The 23,568-nt window shown below is 37.3% G+C and overlaps 1 protein-coding gene across 7 annotated transcripts in view; it reads right to left on the bottom strand.

Moving 5' to 3' along the window:
* Positions 1-23,568, bottom strand: part of UTRN (utrophin) — a 504,353-nt gene that overhangs the window by 272,623 nt on the left and 208,162 nt on the right. For all 7 annotated transcript variants that reach the window (XM_087425184.1, XM_087425188.1, XM_087425183.1 and 4 more), the window contains 7 exons: positions 22,313-22,504; positions 21,247-21,419; positions 14,045-14,195; positions 12,653-12,828; positions 8,691-8,826; positions 7,193-7,342; positions 4,028-4,103 (listed from right to left, as the gene is read on the bottom strand). In XM_087425184.1, coding sequence (XP_087281310.1) covers positions 4,028-4,103; positions 7,193-7,342; positions 8,691-8,826; positions 12,653-12,828; positions 14,045-14,195; positions 21,247-21,419; positions 22,313-22,504 — 1,054 coding nt within the window. The remainder of the gene's footprint in view (positions 1-4,027; positions 4,104-7,192; positions 7,343-8,690; positions 8,827-12,652; positions 12,829-14,044; positions 14,196-21,246; positions 21,420-22,312; positions 22,505-23,568) is intronic.

The following is a 23,568-nucleotide window of genomic DNA, read 5'->3' as shown; positions in this document are numbered from 1 at the left end:
ATGCCTGAACTATGATCATCATCATCATAAGTTATTTGCCTTTTCATGCTCATCCAACATAGAGTGGTGTTTCACCCAAGGCTACATGACATGTGACATCACAAGAGAACAAATGCAGAAGCAGATATGAGAATCCAGGTGTCTTCTAATAAGCCATAAATTAAAATATTTTCAAAAATGTAAAGCAGTGCCACCTTTCTAAATTTTTTTTTGTTTTGGAAAATCTAGTTTCTTACAATAATATCTTATAAAAATATATTATTTTTATTAATATATAATGAATGGATTTATTACTGTTATTTTAAAGAAATAATTCTCAAAATTTCTCAGTATTACTTTCTAATTAGGTAAATATTAATAAACATAACTCACATAATGAAAGCTCTTTGGGGGTCCTCAGTAATTATTAAAAGTGTAAAGGGGTCCTGAGACTAGACTGCCATAGTGCTGGTAACAATGCAGAACCATGAGAACCTCACGTACAGCTGGTGGAGGTGTGGACGAGAACAAGTAGTCTAGACAGGAGCTAGAGAAATAGAAGCTACCCACATTCTACGATCTGGCATTTCCACCACTATATACCCTAGAGAATACCTCCTACATCATTCTGCCTAATCCTCACTATTGCTTTCTTTGTGGTTTTAAAAAATTGAAAACAATCTAAATATTCATTCATTATTTCAATTCATCAAATACCTATGAAGAATCTACTATGTGCAAGGCACTGTTCTAGATGCTCTAGATGGGAGTGTGCAAGACCAAGGCCCTGCCCTCATGTAGCTTGCACCCTGGTGGGGTAGATGGATACATATCACGAAGTAAAACCAAAGCAAGAACACAGAGAGACACAGGATGCATTTGGGATATGGTGGTTGGGTCAAGGAAGGCCTATCCAAGAAGAGGACACTTGAGGAGGAACTGAGTATGTGAAACATGCAAATAACTGAGGGAAGGACATTTGGGGAAGAACAGAAAAAGAAACAGCAAGCACAAAGGCCATAAATGGAAGTGTTCTTGGCATGTTAGAAACAGCAAGAAGATGAGTGTGCTTGACGTGCATGAACAAAGCAAAAGTAATAGGAAATGAGATGAGAGAGACAGGCAGCATCAGATCATGCACGGGCTGCTGGACCATGGTAAGACTTTGGAACTCACTTACGTATGATAGAAGTGATTAAAAGATTGTGAACAAAGGAGTGAGGCAATCAAACTTATGTTTCTAAAGCATGACTTAGCTGCTACCAGAAGAACACACTATGGAGGAGTGGAAAGGCAAAAATAAAATCAGGATGATGAGTTAGGAGAAGATTCCAACAATGTAGATAAAAAATGAGGGTGTTCAAGACCAGGGACATGGTTGAGACAGGCATGGAACTGACACAACTTGCTGATGGATTGGATCTGAAATCCAGAGAAGAGTCAAGGATGACTCCAAGTATATTGGACTAAGAACTGACTGAATCATCTAAAGTTAAAAAGTGTCTATAATTATGGGACTGGTAAGCATAGGTAGAGAAGATAGTTCTGAGGATTGAAAAATAGTCATGCAATGGAATACTATACCTTACTTTAAATGAATATACTAGAGCTACATGCATCAAAATGTATGCCAACGAGAATGGTCCAGTAGAGAGGAGAGAAAGAGGATAAGTAAAATGCTAAGAGAAGATGTGACCCAAAGCACAAGGGGAGGAGATGGTCTCAGGAAGGAAGAGAGATAACTCTTCCACTGAATAGGAAGGATGCCTGTAGAGTTTGTGGGTACAGATGTAAGTAGTTTGATGGACTCTGTGATGGGAAAAAGAAGACGATCTTGTCAGACAAAAAGTATTTTATCTTTTAAAAATGAGATGAGGTCATTAGGCGAGAGATAGGTAGCAAGCAGTACTCAAGAGCGAAGTGCAGTAGGACTGTCTGTCAGTGTTGAGAGCCCTTTTGAGTTTAGCCAGCAGGAAGTTGCCATGGATGAACCCCGAAAACAATACGCTAAGTGAAAGGAGCATCACATGATTCCATTTATAGGAAGAATCCAGAGTAGATAAATCTATAGAGACAGAACGTAGATTGGTGGTTGCGAGGGGCTGGGGGTAGAAGGGAATGGGGGGAAAAGGCTGAACGAGCACGAGGTTTTACTCTGGAGTGATAGAAACATTCTGGAAGTAGACAGAGGTGGTGGTTGCACAATATGGCAAATGTCCTAAATGCCAGTGAATTGTTCACTTTAAAATGCTTAATTTTATTTTATTTTATTTATTTATTTTTTTGCAGGGAAGGATTTGCCCTGAGCTGAAATCTGTTGCCAATCTTTCCTTTTTTTTTTTCTTCTCCCCAAAGCCCCAAGCATGGTTGTATATCCTAGTTGTAAGTCCTTCTAATTCTTCTACGTGAGCCACCATCACAGCATGGCAACTGACAGACGGGTGGTATGATTCCACGACCGGGAAGCAAACCTGGGCCACCGAAGCAGTGAGAGTGCAGAACTTTAACCACTAGGCCACCAAGGTTGGCTCAATTTTATTTATTTATTTATTTATGCTGGGAAAGATTTGCCCTGAGCTAACATCCGTTGCCAATCTTCCTCTCTTTTTTTTCCCCTCCCGTCCTTCTAGTTCTTCTACATGAGCCACCACCACAGCATGGCTAACAGACGAGTGGTGTGGTTCTACACCCAGGAACCGAACCCAGGCCACCGAAGTAGAGCGCGCCAAACTTTAACCACGGGGCTATCAGGGCTGGCTCAATTTTATTTTTTAATATAGTAAAAAAAGAAGAAACTGAATTAAAACATTGTGCAGGAGGAGAAGGACACATTGAAATGAGCTTCAGTCTCATACCTGTCCCAGGAATGAACATCTTGTTAAGAATGAACCGCCCGCCTACTGGAAGGTGTAGTTTTGCTGTCAGCTTTTTATGCTCTACACGTGTATTCCAAATTTCCCTGCTCCTCCGCCATCACGATGTTGAAAAAAGGCAAGGTAACCTATTGCTCTTTTGTAAAATGCGTCAAGTCTTTTCCCTGCGGTTACAGAGTTGAGCTTGGAGTTGCAAAGTATCAGTACCCAAATGTTAATGCAAGTGTCTTGGATATTAATCAACAAAACCAATCAGGCCCCAGGCACTGCTTGTGCAAGGAACTCGGAAATACAAGTAAAACAGGACATGGCCCTCAACAAGCTTGCAATCTCAAAAAAAGAAATAAATGTCTAGTCACTCATCACTTTTTCTGACTCCTGAAGATGAACAGGAGGACACAGAGGAGGGGGAGGTGGGGGGGGGGGGTGGCAAGGGAGGGGGAGTGGGGAGAATCAGCAGCAGCAGCAGCAGCAGCTGGCAGAGAGGAAGCGGATAGCTGGTTAATCAGATTTGGGGTTTCGCCAGGTGACTCAAAGGGAGAGCAGGGCCAGGTGGCTCAGAGAGCTTGCAGGACAGTGGCTACACGGCTATGGGGCGGTAGCCTGAGCTCTAATCTCAGCAAGGAGAGAAGGAAATAAACAGTGAGAAAACACCCTTCTTTCTCCACCTCTAAGGGATCAGTATCTGTCGATAAATAGCTACCCAGGGATGCTTCTAAATCCCCGTCTCCCACCTGGTTCCAAGGATAACTAAACCTTTTGTTTTCAGTCATGACCAGCATCCAATTAGGCATCCCCAGAACATGCTAACATAGTGGGTTATAGCAGATTTTCTGAAAAGCTTCATGTCCCCAGAAAACTACCCCGCAATGTCCCCCCCAGCCTCTCCCCCTCCCTTCAGCAGGATCTGTTGAGGCCTAGGTCCCACCCTAACCCTAGGAAAGACAAAAAGTCTTTTCTACCATGAGATGCAATGCCATGCACACACAGGGCAGTCAAATGTCTTGGGTTCAAAGAAGACATTCTTTTCAAATAATTCGAAGCAGAGCAATAAGTCACAATTGTACCGTGTTTTTAAATAAGTTCTTCTAATTCATACATGATGCTCATAACCATAAAATGTTGCTATGTTTATAAAAAAAAAAATGTTTGTTGAGGAATGTACTGTATCTTACCAGCAATTCTTGTCTGAGAAACAGAACAGGGTTCCTGGATGCATTCCTTCAGTGTGCTAGGCACTTCTCTGCATAGCTACAGCATCAGGCCAAACAGAAAGAGAAGAACAGAATATAAATACAAATGATTCTATTTTCGAAAGAGGAAATGTTATTCTAAACGATAGCTCTGTTGCTTCTTGTCTCCCTCAATGCCTAAGCTTCTGTCTCCACCTTTACTGTCCAGTGCAGTCTTGCTCAAGCCCCCATTCCCTGACATTACTATCAAGAATGCAGTCCAGCCCTCAGCTGCCCTGGCTCTTTGCAACAATTATCACTGTCACTCCCCGCCCTTGAATTCTGTTAATATTCTGCCATCCTGACTTTACTCCTGCATCTCTGACTGATGTTCTAAGTGTCGTTCACCAGCTCATGTTCCTCAGCCCATCCATCAAATACCAACACTCTACGTGGTGAGTTTTTTGATCTTCTTACCCTTGACCCTCATCTCTCTCTGTGGGTCCTGGTTTCTAATGGTTTCATTTATCACATGCAGTTTTAAGAGGTTGAAGACTCCCAAAAACACATCTTTAGTTCAGCTCTGTCTGTCAACTGGATATTCAGAAATGTCCAAATCTAAATTCATCATCTGTCTCCCCTTCACAAAGCAGTCTACAATTTTCACGGATCTTTCCAGATCAGTTATCCTTATCTGGAGAGTGAGCTTTGCTTGCTCAGAAGAGTGACTGGATATCCTGATATTCTAAGGCTATCCATCCTTAGGATCACTCCATCCATCTCCATGGTACAGCTATAGTGATCTTTCAAAAGGTAACTTTCTCCTGCTTACAACCCATCAATAGCTGCCCACTGTCCTCAAGGTGGTGAGTTGTTCTCAAGATGGAGCTCAAATTCCTAGTGATGCATGGTGAGGCCTCTAGGATCTGGTCTCTGCAAGCATCTCTCATCCTTCCACTTCATATTGAGCTCCTTCCAGGACCCAAAGTCACTGTGCTCATTCTCTTCTCCTCCAGACCCTTTCACTTGCTGCTGCTTCTCCATGCAATGCCCCATCCCCCATTCTTCATCTGACCAATATTTATCCATCCTTTATAAATTAACTTGGATATGATCTCCTCCACAAAATCTTCCATGGTTAGCCCCCAAAGCCAGGTAGTTGCCCTACCTTTATGTCCCCATAGATACCCCTATGTTATAATTGCCTGTGTACTTGTCTCACCCACAATCAGCTCTTTGAGTTAGAGGTAGTGTCATAATCTTGGCTGTATGCCTAGTTTTCAAAATGGTGCCCGGCATAAAGCAAGGGTTCAGTAAAAACCGATTGTGTGAATGAATGCATGAGTGAATGAAATATCCCAGATTAGTATTTCCCAAAGTGTGTCGGTTGAAATTCTCTGCACAGTAAGCATTGCTTGGTCCTAGACATTCATAATTCACCTAAGTAGAGTGGAATCCCTGTGAAGTCCTGTGATAAAAAGAAGCATTGGCTTTGTCTAACAGAGTGCTCTCAATGTGACCAGGATCACCTGCTCGACACAACACCCCCTGACATCCTTTGTGTTAATATGTGTGCTCTGAGTGAATATGCACAAGCTGAGTCTGGCATGTTTGACATGGGGCCAACATGTTTGGAAAGCAGTGTAAGGGAGAGAGAAGAGCAGATAAGTCAGAGAGAAAACGCGAAGCCAGAAAATGAGGGGCCCAATAAGTCTCAGATAGGACATGAGCCTTTCCTCTGAGTGAGATGGAAAGCCATGAGTGGACTTTGCTCAGAGTTACTTGATCTGAATTATGCCTTAACAAATACTTTGGCTGCTTTGTTGAGAAGAGATTGATACAGGGCAAAGGAGGAAGCAGGGAGATCAGCGAGGAGGCCTTTGCAGTGATCAAGGCAAGAGATGATGGTGGCTTGAAACAAGTTAGTGGCAATGGGGGTAGTGAGAAGCAGACAAATTTATGAAATTTCGAACCTAAGAAAAGCTGAAAAAATTGTACAGGGAACACCCATGTGCCATCCAACATCTACAATTCTTAAAATTTTGCTATATTTGCTTTATCATGTATCTAGCCATCTAGCCATCCATCAACCCACCCATCAGATAGATACGTATGTTGACGGAGAAGCTGACGATGGTGACTCCAAGGTCTGTTGTTGTTGTTTTTTTAACTGAGATATAATTCACATACCATAAGACCGGCTCCAAGGTTTTCGGTCTAAACCATAATAAGAACATAATGATCAGTAACTGAGGTGGGAGAAGTACACTAAGGCTCAAGGGAGAGGTGGATACTAGAGGCTTGATTTTGTCTGTTAGTTTGAGATGCCTATTAGACATCCAAGGAGAGATGCTGAGCACACAGCTGTATATGCAAGTCTAGAGTACAGAGAGAGGTCCAGGCCACAGACAGAGATGTGTGAGTCATCAGCAACAGTGACTCATCAAGGCAGTAATTCTCAACCGGAGAGGCCAGATCAATAAAGCACCTGCATCATTAAATATAGGATGGTGGCCACCATTTTAAGAGGATCCAGAGAGTAGAAAATGACTGCTATAGGTTCCATCCAAACCAGGGACAGAGACATATCCATTCAATGTCCCAGACAGAGCTCACACTCTGCTATGGTATGTACCAGGCCAAAATACATAGAAATCTATGACTTTATCTGCCTTTAACTCTTTCAACTGCAAAAAAAGTAATGGCATGAGGCAAAGGACCTTATCTTAGTCATATGTGTAGCCACACGCCATGACACCCCACCTGGAACCTAGTAAATACATGCTTAATGAATAAAATCACTAAAAATAAATCTACGTATATGAAAAGTCATGTGCCACATCAGAAGTTATTTTAATGTCTTCATTTTCAGAGTATAATTATTGGCATTTTATTGCCTAAGTCTAATATATACTCATTATTTAATGTAGTATATAATGTATAACTCCCCTAGGCCAAAACACTCCATGTAAAATAAAAAGCATTCTTTGAAAACATATGCTTCTCTCTATGACAGGGGAAAAAAATAATAATTATAAACATTAGTAAGCATTAATAAAATGTGCCCATATTGGGTATACTTAAAAGACAAACAGTTATATAATCCTACTTGTTTGACAACAAAATCAATGAACATGAGAAAGGTGTCCCGTAATTCTTAATGCACACCTTATTCCATGTTGAATTTACAGTTCTTAAGCTTTCTGAAATTTTTTCTCTTTCGTGTAAACTCAGACTTTTATCTGAAAGCATTTCCAATTCAGTTCTATTCAGCCATTTGAGTTTTTCAGCTTGTACGTCCATCTCCTGGGTTAAGTCCTAAAGGATTTAGAAGAGAGGCGTGGTTAGAAGGTTGTCATACTGGGGAAAGTTGGAGAACTCTATCAGAAATCTCTTTGGGAAATAGTCTTACAAATGTGAACTTTTAATTTCTTAAATGGAAAATAAACTTATAAGAAGCCTAAATTTATGTCAACAAACTGTAACTGATATGGGAATGGATACCGACCTTCAGTGTGCATTTATGAACACGTGTATAAATGTTCCCACACGCTTCTCCTTCCCCCCAATCTCTTAACATGATCATATTGTATCATATCTCTATTGATAACTTAACATTCTGTTCTTAGATAATGAAAAGGATATCTGTTCTAAAGAAAGGCAGAAAAAGAAACAACACGAGCATTTTATGCATCTCTCTCTCCCTTATCTCTATCTACCCTAAAATACTGTCCCACCCTTTGTGACTGCCACCAAATTGCTTACAAAAGGGATGTTCCAAGGAAATTACTGAAATTTTTAGATAAAACAAGAACAAGTTTGTTAGATATTTGTCACATTTTGGAAAGAAAACTTAATAATTTTTTGCCACATATTTTTCATCATTAAAGAAGTTTCTTTCCCAAAAGGCCTCAATCTTACTCCTTTAGACAAAATCTCTCATCAAATCAGTAGGTATCCTTTTAGGCATACTTTGATGCAGACATGTATGTGTATCCACACTCACATACAGGTTCTCTTTTTTTAATAAAAATGTGAGAACATTATTGTTCTGCAGGAAGTATTTTAATTCTCAACAAAAAAAAAATATAAAATTTATGGATATAAAAATGCATGGATATTTGGGTATATTTACATGTCTATATATCACTATGTATTTTTATATATGTAAACATATGCAACTATAAACAATTCTTGTTGGTTGCACATCAACAAAGAAAATTCGATTGATACAATCATGTTGCTAAGCCTAGAGTAAGTTGCAGTGAGTTACTCTCAAGTTGCTTAGGGTTTTCTTGTAAAACTCAATTTTATATAGTAATCAGTGATTATCTTCTAAATCTAAAGGCAAAAAACTATACTTCACAGCAGTATTATATTCTAAAATGATGAAGTCTGTTTAAAATATCCTAAAAACCTTCAGTCTAATACTGAGACTACATGATTTATCACTTTTGTGTGAGTGAAGCTTTACCTCTGCAAGAACAAAATTATGGCTATTCTTTAAAAAAAAAAAAAAAGATATTCCTCTTTAAAGTTTACCACATTTACCACAAAGTACAAAGTTTCTTCCCTTTTCTTCTTCAGTCATGCAATATCTTATTTTTCGCGTAAATGTTCATGCACCAAAAAGCACGGCAAATGTAGAGACAAATAAGCCACTTACTGTTAATTCTTGCAGATTTTCTTCCAGCTCGGTGGTTGATCTCTTTTGCACAGCATCCTCGGCCTTTGTTAACCAACAGATAATCTCATCCAGTCTTTTTCTATACTCCATCATCTGCCTACTTTCTCCTTTTAGTCTAAAAGAGTAGATTATTGAAAAATATTGAAAAAAATTATCCAATTAAGCAGAACATTATATATTTGCTTTGAATACCCTGACTAAACACTCTACACAAAAAAATTCCTAATAATTATTTTAATATGTATTTTCAAATGAATGTTAATAGTAATGTATATATTCTGCCATACCAGAGATTATCTGATAAAATAAGAATAAGAATTCTTCCTTCTTTTAAATTCAGATTAAATTCAAAAGCATTGAAACTAAAGAATGTTATCTTCCCTCATCATAAAAAATTACATAGAAATCTAATACAAAGGACTTTTTTTTAAAGCTAGATACTACTGTACAACATAATGGAAGTTAAAAAAAAAAACATGAAAAATGTCTTTATCTAAAATAATAAGGAAAAACACATAATTCTCTTTGAATCCATGGAAATAGAAAGGCATCATTATGTGACATTATTCACATTAGGTGGCAACTATTACTCTACTTTATTCATAGGAAAGAAAGAATAAGAACAAGGCAAGAGACAGACAATGGGAAATTTTTACAAGTATTAGGAAAGTCAAGAAAAAATGAAAATTTGGTGAGTTCATTAAAATAAGTATTATGTTTGAATAGAGCACCAAGTTATAAAAAGAGATCTAGAAAAATCAAAGCAAAAATTTCCAAGGATATCAGGAAACAAAGAGTCATATGAATATAAAAAAGGAACTGCCTTAATTAGATCTTTTAAATGTTATAAGAATAACATTTATAAATATATAAACCATCTGTCAGAAGATGAGAATATGATTAGAACTCATATGACAAACAAGATTATGTATTTTTAAGAAAGGGTTTGAAAGCTATTTACAGCTTGGTGGTGGTATCATTATTTTTACAGCTGCTGCTATTAGCTGCTGGTTTTAAAATAGAATGCAATTTTTTAATGAATTATATTGTGTCATCCTTACTAAGAATTTACATTTTTTATGGCTGTGACTTTTTCTTTTTAATCACAAAAAGACCTAACATAATGATTCAATATATATATACACATAAATGCTCAATAAATACTTATATATTTAATAGTCAAAAATATTTGAGGGAGAGTATTTAATGTTTAAGAAACTAATGAAAATCACCCCAAAATCACAAGTTTTTATTTTTATGTATCCATCAGGATAGAACTCTGCTTCAAGATTAAAAAAAATAAATCAAGCAACAGTACTACTTGTTAAGATGACCAACACCAAAACAGGTAATTTACCCTTTGTATCAAAGAGAATTTAACTTAAATAACAATTCTGGAAACACCTAAAATACTATTATAGACCTTGTGTTTCAAAAAAAAAACAATTGGAATTTAAATTACCAGTGTTTCACAATCATGACTAATTTAGTATTTAGAAAATAGATCTATGAGGGAAACTAACATTATCAAGTAATTTCAATAAGACATGTGAGTGACACAAAATTTTCATCTGCAAACTAAATATAATCTACATTTTAAATGTTATCCCTAGGCGTAAAAACAAGTTATAAATTCATGTTCAAACAGTTGATAACAACTGCTCATTAAGGAATAACACCATAAGTTACTGAATTGTGCAAATATTTAACTACAGGTGCTCAATCCAGAAACAAATTGAACTGTGGGCTATCTCTCAATGACTCTAATAACAGTACACACATAAGGTCTTAAGGTTGCAAGGTGGCCCCAATTTAAGATAAGTTACAACCTGAAGTGAAGTTAAAAAAAAACAGGAATTTATGAAAATAAATATTGCTTTAGTTAAAATACAAGATGTTGGAGAAGAAATTCATATTCTTTTCTCTTCTGAAAAATGAGTACAGTATGTATTGGCTTCACCTTGTTAGGTCTTGGAGCAATAATTACCATACTCCACAGAGATCCATCTGACAATCTTTAGGGGACTCCCTGCATTTATTGCTAACACCATGCCAGCAGGTACATCTTTTTCCTTAAGAAGACCTGGGAGATAGATCATTTTCAAGCTAGAAGGACTCTCCTTGCAAACTCATTAGCATGCATGCAAGATCCTACGGGACACAGCTTCCAGCCCTGCCCTGGACCCTTGAACCTTCATCTCCATCTAACCTTTGTAGATCTCTCGCCTCCCACACTATTTCATGCCTCCCACCTTTGTCTGTTCTACTTCTTTTCCCCAGAAGACCCTCCCTAGAAAGAATTTATGGGAAATTGCTATAAATGCTTCAAAACTCAGCTTCAGGATCCCCCCCACTGGTATGCCTAAATACCATGACCCATCACCCCACCTCTGTGTCTTCTTAACAATGTGTTCTTTAATCATGCCATATCATTTTTTCCTTTAAATATTTTCTTCTTAGTCTCTGAGTTCCTTAGTCATATTTGTATCCCCAGGGATAAACACAAGCCTCAATAAATAGTGGTCAAATCAATCAACCAATCATTGGAAAAATTCAACAATAACATGCTTGGAGAATAAGTTCCAGGTCAACTTACTATTATGAAGAAATAGATATTTTGAGTGTTTACTACAAATAGGGCATATGCTTTTACAAACGCTGTCTCATTTAATCCTCATGACAACTCCTCTGAAAAGATGTCACAGTTCTTATTTGCAGAGAAGAAAACTTGGCCAGAGAGCTCCGTGGGCTTCCCAAGTTTGACACCACAGGATTGGAGGGCATAAGATAGACCATCGCTAAGTTTCTATGAGACCCTGGACAAGTTACTGAACCCCTTCTCTCTGAGCCTCAGTTTCCAAAGATGTACAATGGGCCCCTCAGAGGGTATGGCTGTGAGGATTAAATGAGCCAAAGTGTGCCAGGTGCCAAACCCTGTCTCTGCCATGTGGCAATCTCTCAACCAAAACACACAAACGATTACTTGCCTCTTACCAAAACACACGAAATAAGAGATGATGTTATTTTACAAAAAGCAGCCATAGGCCAATTATTCATACTTGAATATTTTATGTTATACTATAATATGAGACTTGAAAAAGTATTAGATTGGCCTTTAACAAAACAACAGCTTATCTCTAAAGCAATACATCAACTACGGAGTTAAAATTAGCAGAAAAAAAAAATATCTAGGACTTTTTAATCCCAAACTATCATTATGCAAAAAAAAGGTTATTAACGAGATGGAATGTATTAAGCAAAGCAGAAATCATCCATTAAGTATTGACCATCTCAAAAAAATAACTTCAAATAGTTTTAAAGTGATATGTAAAATAATATGTATAATGTTGAGTAATATTCACTGGTAAATATGTTTGCAACCAGAAGACACCCTAATAAAATCTGGGGCACTGTACCATAATTTGACACAAAAACCAACCATAATACATTATATTTACTGTATTACATAGAAGAAGAAAGTACTGACATATATGGGTATAGCACACCCTTTGACACTAAAAACCACCAAGTGAGAGGGATTACCAATGAAGACCCCCGAGGCCCAATCAGGAAATGAGCCAGAGGCCTGACCCTGAACCAGATCTTCACATCGGAAGTCCAGAGTGTTCTTTCAACTACCTCAAGTTCAGGCCACAGTCACCACATCATAATAAACAGTCAGAAATAAGAGAAATAAAGGCATTTTTTCAAATATATGATATCTGAGTAGAAAAGTGAGACTTTATGGACAGCCTAAAAATATAGTAAGAGACAGTGTTCTAAAAATACAGGACATGGACGGTGGAGGTCTTAAATGTCAGTAAAACTCCTATTGTGACAGCAGACAATAAAAGAACTTTGAACTCATCTGATCATATCTTAAAAGGCTCTGCCCCAACTATCTTCACGCCTATGCACTCAAGTTATCGTGGCTAGATCACCTTGGCCGCCGATCCTTCACTTCTGCAATGATCTCACTCCAGCGCTGGTTTAAATCCGCCAGCCTGTCTTTCAAGAAGCTTCCATCCGTGGGGGAGAGTTTCTGTACAAACCCATCCCCAGTTCTGTTTAGTGCTACAAATCTGGGCTGGTGGCTACTGATCCCCTCTTCTAGTTCCTGTCACAGAGAAGAACCCAAGATTAATTCTACCACCAAATGAAACTGTTCTGATGCAACGAACCCACCCGGGCTCTGCGGAGTCAATTTAAGTGTCAGAGAAACCAAGTCCTGGAAGAATATTTTATACTCATGAAAAAGGCATTTTTAAACACTTTCATTACATTTCACTGAATACACTAAATGAAAACTCTTTTGAAATCTAACCCACTCTCATGAATGTCATCAAGCAAAATACAGTGAAACAGGACAGCCGAATAACAAAATAAATAACAGTTGTTTATATTGAAGCATAAGTATCAATCATGTTTGATTAAAGAGGATTGCTTATCTTCCAAACACGTGCCTGAAAGAATCTCTTAAAAAAAAAAACCCATATACCCCCATATACCCTTACATCCTACCATATATAAGTAAACCTCAACGTGCATTTTATTGAGACATTGCTTCACTGGTCTGCAAGTTTTTAAGCAATGGGTTAAAAGGATATTTTAAAGTCAAACTTAAGCACTTATCTATAACTCCAAAAATAAGAAAAATGCATTAACACGTTTATGAGAAAAATAAAAGCATTCTCTAACTCCTCGTGAACCCTCTCTATAAAACATATTTTAAAAACTTAATGGAAGAGGAAATATATTTGACAATGGTAAGTTGAAATTTTGTTTGCTTTCAACCATTAATTTTAAAGACCTACTGTTATCAACAGAACTGATTTAGCTATTGTGTTATATTTTCCCAAGACTGAGTTAGACTTACATAAGCAGCTGCCCTGATATAGCTCAAGAATAATTTACTTTTACGATAATTATCAATGATACAAAAAGAAATAAGACCCCTAAGTGTGTAAGTACAGAAAACAGAAAGGTACACATATACCTTTCTGTCCTCGATATAGTCTTGGGTACAAAACTTTACAAATGTTATTCTGAATATAAAATTTTAGAAAATAAAATTGATTTTCACATTAACCATTAAAGAGTATTTTTTATTTCAATTTCTTTAAAATCCTGATTAAAAATTGTAAATAACCAGTTTTTCTCAAATCTTTGAAACTGGAAACTAGAACAGAAACAAAAATTACAAATTGTCTATTATATGCCTGAAAAATTAATATAGTTAGCCCTTACTTCCAAAATCTGTCTTAAATGCCACAAACTAAATAAATATGCCACCTTTTTAGCAGATCCCCCATCCTCGGACAGAAGGCACTCACCTGCTGATGGATCCTGGCTTTCTCTAAGTCCAGGCCACCATCTGGAGCAAAGGTATCAGCCAGTAATTCCTTAGCTTCCCTTATCCATTGTGTGAAGTCATTAAGGTCACAATGGAACTGTCTCCATTCTTCCACAGATCTATCAAAATAACTAGAGGACAACAAACAAAATAAAACAGGTTTTCCAAACTTTCTAGGACTATCTAATAGATCACTGCTCTACAAGACCAGCTTTTGTAGTGGATTACAGTTAATAATTCCTCTTAGAGGGCCGGCCCGGTGGCTTAGCGGTTAAGTGCACGCGCTCCGCTGCTGGCGGCCCGGGTTCGGATCCCGGGCGTGCACCGACGCACCGCTTCTCTGGCCATGGTGAGGCCGTGTCCCACATACAGCAACTAGAAGGATGTGCAGCTATGACATACAACTATCCGCTGGGGCTTTGGGGGAAAAAATAAATAAATAAAATCTTTAAAAAAAAAAAATTAAAAAAAATAAAAAATAATTCCTCTTAGAGAAACATGCATCATTCCAAGAGCAAAGCAATCTGTACACAGCACCATCCTTGCCCCCTCTCACTCATACACACATGCACACACACACACACACACACATGCACGCACACTAGGCAGCTTTTTAACTGAAAAGGCAGTCTTCTCTGGCTTGGAAAATCAAGATGGATTAGCTGCAGGCATGTTCGCCCACCCAAATTGAAACACTTAACATTTCAAATACCATGAAATGTAAAATATGATTAATTACTCTATTCTCTTAGGGAAAAAATATGGTGTTTTACTTCTAGGGAACTTAGTTCTCAGCTAGAACAAAACCCAAAGGGTCAAAACACTTCGAAATTTCCTTGCACTCTATTATCTCTGTGTTATGGACTGAACTCTGTCTCCCCAAAATTCATAGGTTGAAGCTCTAACCCCCAATGTGATGGTATTTGGAGACAGGCCCTTTAGGGAGAGAATTAAGGTTAAATGAGGCCATATGGGTGGGGGCCTGATAGGACTGGTGACCTAATAAGAAAAGGAAGAGACACCAGAGATCTTGCTCGCTCTCAGCCTGAGTGAGCACAGAGGAAAGGCCATGTAAGGACACAGTGAGAAGGTGGCTGTCTGCAAGCTAGTAAGAGAGGCCTCACCAGACACTAATCCTGCTGGCACCTTGATCTTGGACTGCCAGCCTCCGGGACTGAGAGAAAATAAATACGTTGTTTACACTACTCTGTCTGCGGTCTTCTGTCATGGCAGCCCTAGCAGTCTCACACACTCTGTGTGATGACTGATCCTAAGTGTCCCTTTGACCTGAACACGGCACAGCATGGAAGTACCTGCAAACCCAGGTTAGCTGAAGAGACAGAGGACTATGGAGATTTCTCTTTAAACCTAACTCCTTTAGAAATGAGATGAAGTAAAACTCCAGTGCTTGTCACATTCAAAACACATAAAATAAGTATAAAAAGGAAAAGTTTTGTTGGATTAGGATCCTAAAGAATTTTCTTCTGCCTTTTTGCTTAGAATGGTGGCACTAGGAGATATTTAGAAGAGATCTCTGAGATTTTAATAATATTAATAAAATTTTATACCATAAATATAAACATTCTTTGTGTGTGTGTGTGTGAGGAAGATCAGCCCTGTGCTAACATCTGCCAATCTTCCTCTTTCTTTGCTGAGAAAGACTGGCCCTGGGCTAACATCCGTGCCCATGTTCCTCTACTTTATATGGGACACCACCACAGCATGGCTTGACAAGCGGTGCATCAGTGCATGCCCGGGATCCGAACCGATGAACCCCGGGCCACCGCAGCAGAGCGCGTGCATGTAACCGCTTGTGCCACCGGGCTGGCCCCAACGTTATTTATTTTAAAATAATAAAATGGTCCCTGACATCATTAACCCCTAAATATGTTTATATTTGTTTCTTCCATGAAAATTATTTTGCAAATTCAGTTAATATTGCTGACTGCCCACAGGAAAGCAACATTCTATTGAGAGCGACAAAAATAAGAGCAATTCAAACAAAACACCATGAGAAGATACTAAGACAATCTTCACTATCGTTTGTAAAAATGTGCAATAACTAAATAACAAACACAAATTCCACCTTCTGGACGCTGCAATAATGGATGGAAAAGCTGCTCCAAAAATCTCAAGACTTTGAGAATATAAATATAAAATTTAGTAAAGATCATTATCATAACAGAACATAAATTTCAAATTAATCTAAGCAGCATAGCTATGGATTAAATAGGAAAGATCTGTAAAAAAAAAGGAGATCACACTCAGGTAGGATTCGCGAAGCCACCACCTGCTCTCTGATGCAGCCAGCTCATGGCGGGCAGCGTGGAATCGTGAAGGGCTATGGACTTCAGAGAGAAAGAGACTCAAAGTCCAAGGCTCACCTCATCCTTGGTTTGGATTTGAACTAGAAACATATCAGTTTGCTATCTCTAATATTCCACCTGGCCTTGCTATCTTCCCCCACAAACTCATCTCACCACCTACGTTCTCTATCCCTGGCAATGGTACCATCGCCTACCTACGTCCCCAAGCCAAAGACTTGGGGGTTGGTTTTTTCTCCTCCTTCTTCCTTACTCCAATATCTCATCAATCACCACATTTTACTGATTCAGCCACTTAATTCTCAAATTTTCCCCTTAGTCTCCACTTCCCTACACAAGTTATCATCATGTGACAGGCACAGACTGGTCTCCTCGCTCTCAGTCCTGTCCTCTACAATCCATTCTACAATCAGCAAACTGTCTTTCCTTGTCAAAATACTGCAATGGCTCCTTATTGCTCTCAGAGTAAAATACAAACTGCTTAACATCATACACAAGGTCTTTCTGACATGGTACTTTTAGACCTTTCTAGTTTCATCTCTCTGCTATGAGTTCAAGTTCTACTGGGATATTTTCATTTCTTCAGAAGCATTGCACTCTCTCTTATCTATGACCTTATGCTATGTTGTGTTCTCTCTATTTCTTCACCTGGCTAACTTCACAATCTCCAAGAAGCCTTCCCAGATCCTTCAGGGTCCCTAACATAGCCTCCTGTACTGTCCCCATCACAGCACTGTTTAATAATTGCCTGTCTACTTTTTTCTACTATATACGTTTGGACCCTGAGACAGAAACTGTATCTATTGAGTGTATCTGTCTTATAATCCTTCACAACTACTCACATGTGGCTGCATGTGCCTTGCATTAGTCGGCACTCAGTAGACAGTCATCAAACGGGTGGTGCATGCATAGAGGGATAGATAGGTGGGTGGATGGGTGAAGTCTTTCTACGATGAAATGGAATTTTTTAAACTTTTAAATGATGGAAAAAGAATGCCTCGACGATGGGAAAAAAAAGATGGAAAAAGAAAGCAAAACTACTTCCAGTAGAAGATAGCATTCTGAGTAAGAATCAGAAACTGGGACGGTAAAGAAAGCAAAGAAAATTGTAATCAACTTTGTATGAAATGAGTGAAGAAAACTTTTTTTGAGCAACATGTACGAGGGATGAGAAAGGCAGCCATCTGGAGAACACTGTGAAAAAGCTTCCAAGTTCAAGATGAGAAGCCTGCACTTTCTCCACACAGCAGCGAGAGCCACTAAAGTACATACAGAGGATAAACATCCGAGAAGACAGTCTTAAGAGAAAAGATACACAAGGATCCAAGCATCCAAGATAAGAAGGATGAAATACCTGGCCTAAAGAATGGAATGACGGGGCTGGCCCGGTTGTGCAGCAGTTAAGTGGGCGCACTCCGCTGAGGCCGCCTGGGGTTCACAGGTTCGGATCCCAGGCGCGCGCAGATGCACTGCTTGTCAAGCCATGCTGCGGCAGTGTCCCATATAAAGTGGAGAAAGATGGGCACGGATGTTAGCCCAGGGCCAATCTTCCTCAGCGAAAAAGAGGAGGATTGGCATCGGATGTTAGTTCAGGGCTGATCTTCCTCACCAAAAAAAAGGAATGAAATCTATCAGGTAAAAGGGAGCTCCATTATTTCTCTAAGATGATTCTAAAATTACTTTTTTGGGAAAATATGAAAGCTAATGCCAGGAACCACTGTAAAGTAGGCATAAGGGAGTTCTCAAAGAAAGAGGATCTGTTTTATTTTCACAGTATTTATCTTACTTTTACTATCTTGAAAAGTTTTATAGGCAAAACAGCACAGAGAACAGGTGTAGACAAGTGAACTGGGCGATCCCCCTGGTGGGATTCTGACTGATAACCAAAGCCATGAAATGAAAGCATAAGACATTGGCCATTGCCTTGGTGTTTTATGAAAAGAACAGAATAGAAAGGAGTTCTCACTTATTGCTTGTGAGAGGTGGATAAATAGGGAGGGGGAAAATCAACATGGATGGACCTTGAGGGTATAGTGCTAAGTGAAATAAGCCAGACAGAGAAAGACAAACACCACAGGATTCCACTCATACGTGGAAGATAAACAAACACATAGATAAGGAGAACAGAGTGGTTACCGGAGGGGAAGGAGGTGGGAAGGATGTATGGTGATGGATAAAAAGTAGATTATTGGTGGTGAGCCCGACGCCGTCTATACAGAAACTAAAATATAATAATGTACATCTGAAATTTATGCAATGTTAGAAACCAATATGATCTCAATAAAATAATTTTTTTCAAAATAATAAAAAAATAAACATTTTAGGATAGGTTACCAAAGTTGGGAGAGAAAAAGAAGCAAAAATTAGGAATAAGGGTAAGAACATAATTAATGCATCCAAGCGCTGGGACACATAAAATAAGAGCGATAACACTTTAGAAAATGTAATCAAGTAAACAAAGCATACAAAATAATAAAATAAGAGATATGATAGAGGAGAATTTCTAACACAAGAGAATACAGTGCTGTGCTTAAAATTTTGAAAACTCCCATGGAAAAACTATTTTCAAAAGGTAACATTTTTATGATCAAGAAAAAGGCACGAATGTCTGTAATCAACATTACTAATCAACAAGGCTCTTGAAGTTCTGCCACATGAGCCAGATGTTTATATGCAAATAGGATACTTGAAAAAGTTATCATTATATACAAATGATGAGTCAGTATACAGAAAAAGGCCAAGAAAATCAATTTTATACACACACACACAGGGTGCAGAAAGCTACCATACACCAATTGTACAATAACAAACATCAAGAAAAGCACAAAACTACTGAATAATAGTCCTGGGGACAAAGGTGTAGACAAACCTTCAAAACTTTACGGAAGACACAGAAAAGAACCCAAATAACGAGTGGAAGGCCAGATTTCAAATAGATTATGTTTTCACGAATTGATTCAAATGACTGTAAAGGTTTACTGGCATAAAAAATAACAAAGAAGAATATGAATTTTCAATAAGAATAATTAGGGAAAATTTACTGTTAATTAGGGAAAATTTACTGTACTGGATGAAAAAAATGTGAAATGCTTTAAAATGAAAATGTTATGGTATCAGACTATAACTGATGGCACAATGAGGCAGAATTTGCAAAATTAAATAAATATGAGCTAGGAATGCATTTAAAATTATGATAAAGTAAATATCACCAACATTAGAGAAGAGCCGAATTATTCAACAAAAATTATTGAGAAAATTGGTTGTTCATTTAAGAAAAATAAAGCAAAATAGAATAGATTAGTGTTTCTTAACTCATGCTGCACAAAAAAATGAGCTGAAGAGCGTTTAAAAGAGTAGAGATCTATGGACCGTACTCTTGTTACTGAAGAGTCAGCGTATAGAACCACGGACCTGGACCCTTAACACAAAATATATATCAAAATAAAATTCAGATGGTTTAGTTATTGAATGTAAATTTTAAATCAAGTAAAATTGTTTTTAAAAATACATAAATATTTAACTAATCTCAGAATGAAAAGGTAATTTATATAAACAAAACGAATCACAAAGGAAAAGACTATAATTATATAAAATTAAAACTTGTATATGTCAAAAAAATTAACAAAATTAAAGGGTACATGAAAAGCTGTGAATAATTAAGCAATAAACAAAAAATATGAATGGTTAAAATCCTTAATATAGAAAAAAGCTTTCGCAAATTAATAAGTAAATAGTAATACCGAGATAGAAAATGAGCAAAGAACACGGTGTATCAATTGACAGAAGAAATATACCAAGGTGAAAAAACATATGTAAACTTATTCAGATCTCCCTGATAATCAAAGAAATGAAAATAAAATTAAGATGCAACCCATCACTATAAAATTAGCAAAGATCTAAAAAAAAAATGTTAACAAGGGTTTAGTAAGGACACTTGAACATCTACTGTTGGCAGGGGTATAATAACCAATTTCATGATGTAACCCAGAGTCTTAAGATGTTATTATTTTTTAACAAATTAGTCTTCATCTAATAATCAAGTTTGATTAAAGACTCAGAAATATGCATAAAGACGTATGTAAAAGGATATTCTCTAAATGTACAGAGAGATGATCTTAAAAATCTATGCAAAGGAATATAAGAAAAGGCCATTAAAAGACACCTTTTCAAGGATTGTTGATCACATGAAATAGGTAGGCTAAAAAAAAACAAAAAAAAGATGAAGAACTTGATGTCTACTTTTTGTGTGTATGCCCCTAAAGTTTTCCAATGTGTTTTGCTGAGTTAACTCTTCTCTTATATGGTAATTGATATTGGGCTATTTCACATCTTATTTGTCTTTACACTACATACACAGCTACTGGAAAAATCTTATCAGTTTTTATTTCTATCCATAAATAGGCCTGGTCAAAATCTAGATAGAAGAAGGCTCAAAATCTTTCTATTAAACAGAAGTTTATTAAAAAAAAAAAAAAGAGTTTGTGGTTATATATGGATTCCAATTATCTGTAGCTGTCTCTGATCTTCACTCACATTAATCATCAAGTGTGCAGAGAAAGGGAGCATTAATGAAAATCCTTTTTAAGTTTTTTAAAGAAAATGGACACTATTTAGATATTAAAAATTAAAGATGCTTCCTTTAATTATTAAGAATTATGTTGCAAATGGTCATCTATACGAGATCTGATTCCTCTTTCTTTAAGGAACTACACTCATCACAATTTATTAAACCGAGCCTATTACAAAGACAAGAAACATATTCTCATTAACCCTAATGTACATATGACCTTCCTCATGGCCCATGAACTTACAGGCCTTTTTATAAAAAAAGTTAAATATTAATTTAATTTATACATACCCTTTACGATCATTGTACATTCTATTAATTCTGTCCCATTTTGCATTCAATTGAGTAAGTGTATCCCGGATCTGAATGGCTTCAGGTCCAGAAGCTTCAAGAATAACATCTGGCTGTTTTTCATGAATGATTGCAATCTGCTCTCCAAGCTTGTCCAGTTGATCTTTGATATTCTACAAATATATTGTCATACATTAACAAAATCCAGCAAGGAGATAAAAAGAATGGAATCACAGAAGACCAAAAATTTATATTGTACAACACATTTAAAATATAATGAGATATAACAACCGTTGCTCAACAAAACTGGCAACTTTTTAGAAAAATAATACCCTGTATCGGCCAAGGCGTGAGAAACACTATATAATATCCTAACGGCAGAAAAGTAAATCCTCACAGATGTTCAAAGTGGCATTTGTACAGGACATATAAAAAGTTTCAATAACATTCTGGAAAGGCAATGAAGTGTTTGATGCTGGAATTATTTATATTTTCAAATATCTAATAATGCTAATTTAAATGACAGAAATGAACTATTAAACCTATCAAATCTATCAGCAATTTCATTGTGACTTTATACATAAGTGCAATCAAATTACGTGAAAAAGCTTTCATGGTATTTAATAGTTTTGGGAATTAACTAAAAACTTCCAGATCCCTAATTAACGTACAATCAACGTGCTATTATTCCATATCCCAACAACTGGCCAATCTTAAATCTTTATAGATGACAAGATAAATGCCGACATTTGTTTATAAGACATTTGACAATCAAGTTTATAATAAAAGAACATGGTTCACGCATGTGTTTGATTTTAAGAAGTCTATGATGTTGCAAAGAATTAATAACTGTGCAAACTTAAAAGTCCATACCTACTTTTAAAAAATTAAAGTTTTTGATAATATTTCATTGGTGAATATAGGAAAGGTTTATTATGCATGCACATTATTAATTCCATGGAACAAATTTAAAAAGTTATAGACCATCTAAGGAGGCACAATGACAAATTCCTTGCTTTATTTTTACATTAACTGCAGCTGTTCAAACGTGTGCCTGGAGACTTACCTTCAGAGAATCTTCCTGAAAAGAGAAGTCTTCATAGACAACAGTGCTCAGCTCTGGAGTATTAAGTGATAACTCAGCATCATCCATGGAAAGTACAACTTTGTTAATTTCAACCAGATAATCTGTGGGGAGAGGTGATGACCAAATTCCAGAAGCAAGTTGACTTGTTTTCCTCTGTTGAACAGGGACTGCCTGTAAAAACATTAATAATAATAACGCACATCTCTTAAAATATCCCCACAACGAATATTAGCAAATTGAAAAAAAAAACAAGATTATTTTGTGAAAGAATTCAATACCATGAGCCAAAATCAAAAAATTAAGCTTTAATTTTTTAAATTTTTGCCCTGCATTGCTATAGAGACCCTTCACAATCTCTATTCTTTCACCTGTAGCCTGTTGTTAAACAGCATAAAGAAGTTAATGCTTAAAAGGTTTTTCTTTAAGACCTATGCCACCTAAACTCATTTTGCAAACAGGAAAACATAACAACTCCTTTCCCGAGTTGTTGAGGAAATAAGAATATGCTGTAAATCATAAAGTTCTGTATGAAGTAAAACATTTTAATACCATTATTATTTCACCCATTTTTTAAGTCTCACAATTAGATTAAACACTTTTGGGCCTCACCACTGAAAATATAAATAAGTGAAACAAGTATTTGTAATATAACATAAGAAATTTGTGGGAGATCAGAATTGGCCACCTCAAAATATGTCTCTTTATCTTGATCATTTCCTCTGAAAGAAACTTTGACCCCCCCCAACTGCTTAAAAGAATTTAACTGTAGACATGGATAAACTGGGAGGGTCCTTGCTAAGCCCATTCCAAGTACTCTTTTTTGTGCGTGTGTGTGAAGAAGATCAGCCCTGAGCTAACATCCAGGCCAATCCTCCTCTTTTTGCTGACCCTGGACTGGCCCTGGGCTAACATCTTTGCCCATCTTCCTCCACTTTATATGGGATGCCACCACAGCATGGCCGGACAAGCGGTGCATCGGTGCGCGCCCGGGATCCAAACCCAGGCCGCCAGCAGCAGAGCACGGGCACTTAACTGCTACGCCACAGGGCCAGTCCAGCCCACTCCAAGTAAAAGTAGAAGTTACCCTTTGTAAGAGACATTTACATTTGTAATGGAAATCTCCATTTGTAAAGGTATCTCCCGCCCATTACTGGGAAGAGGGGGGGATGACCTCATCCCTAGAAAATTATCAATGTGGAAGGCGAGGCTGCATAATAACCTTACTGTGCTTTTCT

Source organism: Ceratotherium simum, chromosome 38 (genome assembly GCF_057802395.1).
Source record: "Ceratotherium simum simum isolate JZ-2026a chromosome 38, ASM5780239v1, whole genome shotgun sequence".
Classification (NCBI taxonomy): Eukaryota; Metazoa; Chordata; class Mammalia; order Perissodactyla; family Rhinocerotidae; genus Ceratotherium; species Ceratotherium simum.
The sequence above is the reverse complement of the archived record's forward strand: the minus strand, read 5'-3'. Positions and strand labels throughout refer to the sequence as shown.